A 3,073-nucleotide genomic window follows, 5' to 3' on the forward strand; every position below is an offset into this window, starting at 1 on the left:
TAAAAGATCTTATACATACCATATATTTTCGTCGCCATTTATGTCCAATTTCAAACGTAATTTTTGTTTAAGGTCCAATCTCATAAAGTTGTCAAAGCTCAAGGAGTTTTGAATTTTGATTGTCAATTCTTCCGCTCTAGTCTTTCCGCTGAAGAAAAAGCTCTTCTTCCCCAATTAATTCAATATCATCGATTTTCTTTTTCAATTCCTTCCATTCCTTTACTTTAACTTATCAAACAATGTAAAATAATATTTGTAAATAAATTTACACTCATTTATTTAACAATATGAAATGTAACCACATCCAAGTATTTATGTATGTCGCAAAATACAAGAAGCATTATTCATACAAAATGCGGAACAGAAAATTTGATTATTAATCAATTACATTCTTTCATCTAATTGGAATACAATATATATATATATATATATATATATATATATATATATATATATATATATATATATATATATATATATATATATAATAAACATGATGGACAATCATACATCAGAATGTATAACATTTTGATACAAAATCAAAACGAGTGGCTTAACACAGCAAAGCAACAAAGAAAACTAAATGTCATGCCAAAAACACAAGAAGAAAAAAAATCGACTAAATGTTTGACATATCCATTGATATTAGTTTTTTATGAGTAAGGATTCTCTACAACAAAATATCATATGTATGATGACAATGCATATTTGGGAAAATGTACCTCTTTAACAAAAGGGAAAGGGTAAAAAAGTCATTATCCTTCTCCAATTCTGAACTGCCTCAAAATGTACAAATCAAGCACCCATATTTCAGTGTTAACTCAGGATCCATGGCTTCAAATTTGCAACCTCATCACACTGTTGGCTTTCTTTTTAGCTACCAAAAGTTTGAATTTTCATCTCTTTCCATCTGGTTTTCCAGTTAAGGGGCTAGTTTCGGCTTTCTTCTGATCTTGAGGGGCTACTACTGGTTTGCTGTTGTCAAAAAGTTTCCCACTTTTGGCAATGGCAAGGATGAGTTCAAGTTGCTTTTGTTGTTGATCCTGCATTTCAAAATATGGCCAATAAATACCCCAACAACTCAATTTTACACGAAACAGATAACAGATAACAGACAGCAAAGAATGTTAATAACTGAAGCACCAACCTGCATTGCCAACAGAACTTTCTGAATTTCAGCAAGCTCTTTCTCCAGAATGTCTTCTTGCATTGCAAGTGCCCTAGTGGCTTCAGAGTTCTTTTGAGCCAATTCTGCAGCCTATAAACACAAGCAACTTTAATATTTTTGCAACAAAGACACCAAGAACATTACATGTTTCTTGATTTGGAAGAAACACTGTATTCTAATCCATAATAAAGCAAAATTTTGCATTTCTAGAACTGAAAAATAACAAATTGCAGTATCATACAAACATTGTGGCATATAATAACTTTGGGTGTAAGCAAGAAGACACATACCTGAGCAATGGGCTCCTTCATAGACTTCCTCGTGACCCTAAACCGAATTCCCAGTTTCTCAAGCTGCCTTGACAAAACCCTAATAATGGTAGCTGAGTTTCGAAGATCCTCTTCCACTTTCTCAATTCTCTCAACCAAATTAACCCCAGAAGATCCGGGTTTACTAAACCCTAAACAGATTCTCCTCCATTGTCGTCTCCTAATAGTAGCACCAATCACAATCCCCACCACCAACAACAAAGACTGCCACACTGTCACCCGGTTCCCAAACCACTCCAAGACAGGTTTTTGTGAAGTCGAAAACGTTGAATTAATAACAAACCCGATCGAAAGAACAGCAGAAGAAGCAAGGCAAAAGAATTCAGCTATAGAAAGAAAAGCATCGATATTGAATGTATCAGCAGCAACAATGTATTGTTTATCAACAACTCCATCTGATTCCAAGGCTCTTATCGAAGAATGTCGTTCCGTATGAATCGAACGTAACTTCAAAGGGATTACCAGTCGGGTATTTAGGGTTTGGTAATGCGGAAGAACTGTGATATCGAAATTAGGGGTCGTAAGATTGGGGGAGTTTAATCTGAGGGAGATGCGAGCGTGTGAATGACGGGTAACGAGGTTTTGAAATGTTATTGACATGTTGAACTGGCAAAATTGGATAAGAGGATTAGGGTTACGAGTGATCAAAAGGTTTGGGGAAAATTTCGAACTGTGAATGAAGTGAATTGTAGAGATTGAAGACAAACTTACAGAGCTGCGATGATGCCAAAGGTTGGTGGCTTGGCGCCTTGGAATATCCGATGAGATGACTCGACAGTGGTGAAGTTTAGAATTCAGGTTTTGGTTAGGTGGGACGCATAACAAATACAATTGATTATCGATATGAAACACGACTATCTCAAGTTATATTATGTAGTAAAAAAACTTAAAATGAAATAATCAGTCGTTAAAAAAAATGTGTTATTACATAAAACAGTATTTCTATTCGATATTGTTGACGTTTGAAATGATCCGGTATTCAATTTTTTTAGTAAGAAAAAAGATTTAAAAAAAACATATATATATATATATATATATATATATATATATATATATATATATATATATATATATATATATATATATATATAACGTGAGTAATGTAGTTTTTAATCGAGATCTTATTTAAAATCGTTTTTGAATTATAATCTATTAATCTTATATCTTATAAAAATTAATATATGCAAGTTACTTCAACTTACGACATGCATGTCAATGTTCATACAGATTTCAAGATGAATGGTTGAAATTGTATGTGCATGACTTCATGTGATAAGGAAATGTTTGATTTTAAACTTAACTAGAGAAGGTTCCCCGTGTTGCGAGGGTTATAAACCTTCAGTATTTATGGTATGTATAACCGAAATATATTTTTCGGGTATCATGGAGGCCAGTGAGGTACCTGGAACAAACGACATCATCTCATCTAAATTAACCAAACATAAAATGAGTATTGAATTGATTTTAAGGAAGGAGAAGAGAGAATGGTAACGTAAGCATGACTAAATTCAAATATCATTTGAACCAACCAAATTACAATTTAATTTGTCTAATGTCATAATTAAATTCAAATAAT

At 32.8% G+C, this 3,073-nt stretch overlaps 1 protein-coding gene across 1 annotated transcript; it reads right to left on the reverse strand.

The window, feature by feature from the left end:
• Window positions 1-608: 608 nt before the first annotated feature.
• On the reverse strand, window positions 609-2,350 carry LOC145087071 (uncharacterized). The gene is made up of 4 exons (XM_079024972.1): window positions 2,209-2,350; window positions 1,459-2,103; window positions 1,148-1,258; window positions 609-1,043 (listed from the first exon to the last, which is right to left on the reverse strand). Exons 2-4 carry the CDS (start codon window positions 2,095-2,097, stop codon window positions 897-899), a joined length of 897 nt encoding a protein of 298 aa, XP_078881098.1. The 5' UTR covers window positions 2,098-2,103; window positions 2,209-2,350; the 3' UTR covers window positions 609-896.
• Window positions 2,351-3,073: the final 723 nt, after the last annotated feature.

The sequence above is a fragment of the Lactuca serriola genome, chromosome 2 (assembly GCF_051521515.1).
Source record: "Lactuca serriola cultivar US96UC23 chromosome 2, Lser_US96UC23_V15, whole genome shotgun sequence".
Lineage (NCBI taxonomy): Eukaryota > Viridiplantae > Streptophyta > Magnoliopsida > Asterales > Asteraceae > Lactuca > Lactuca serriola.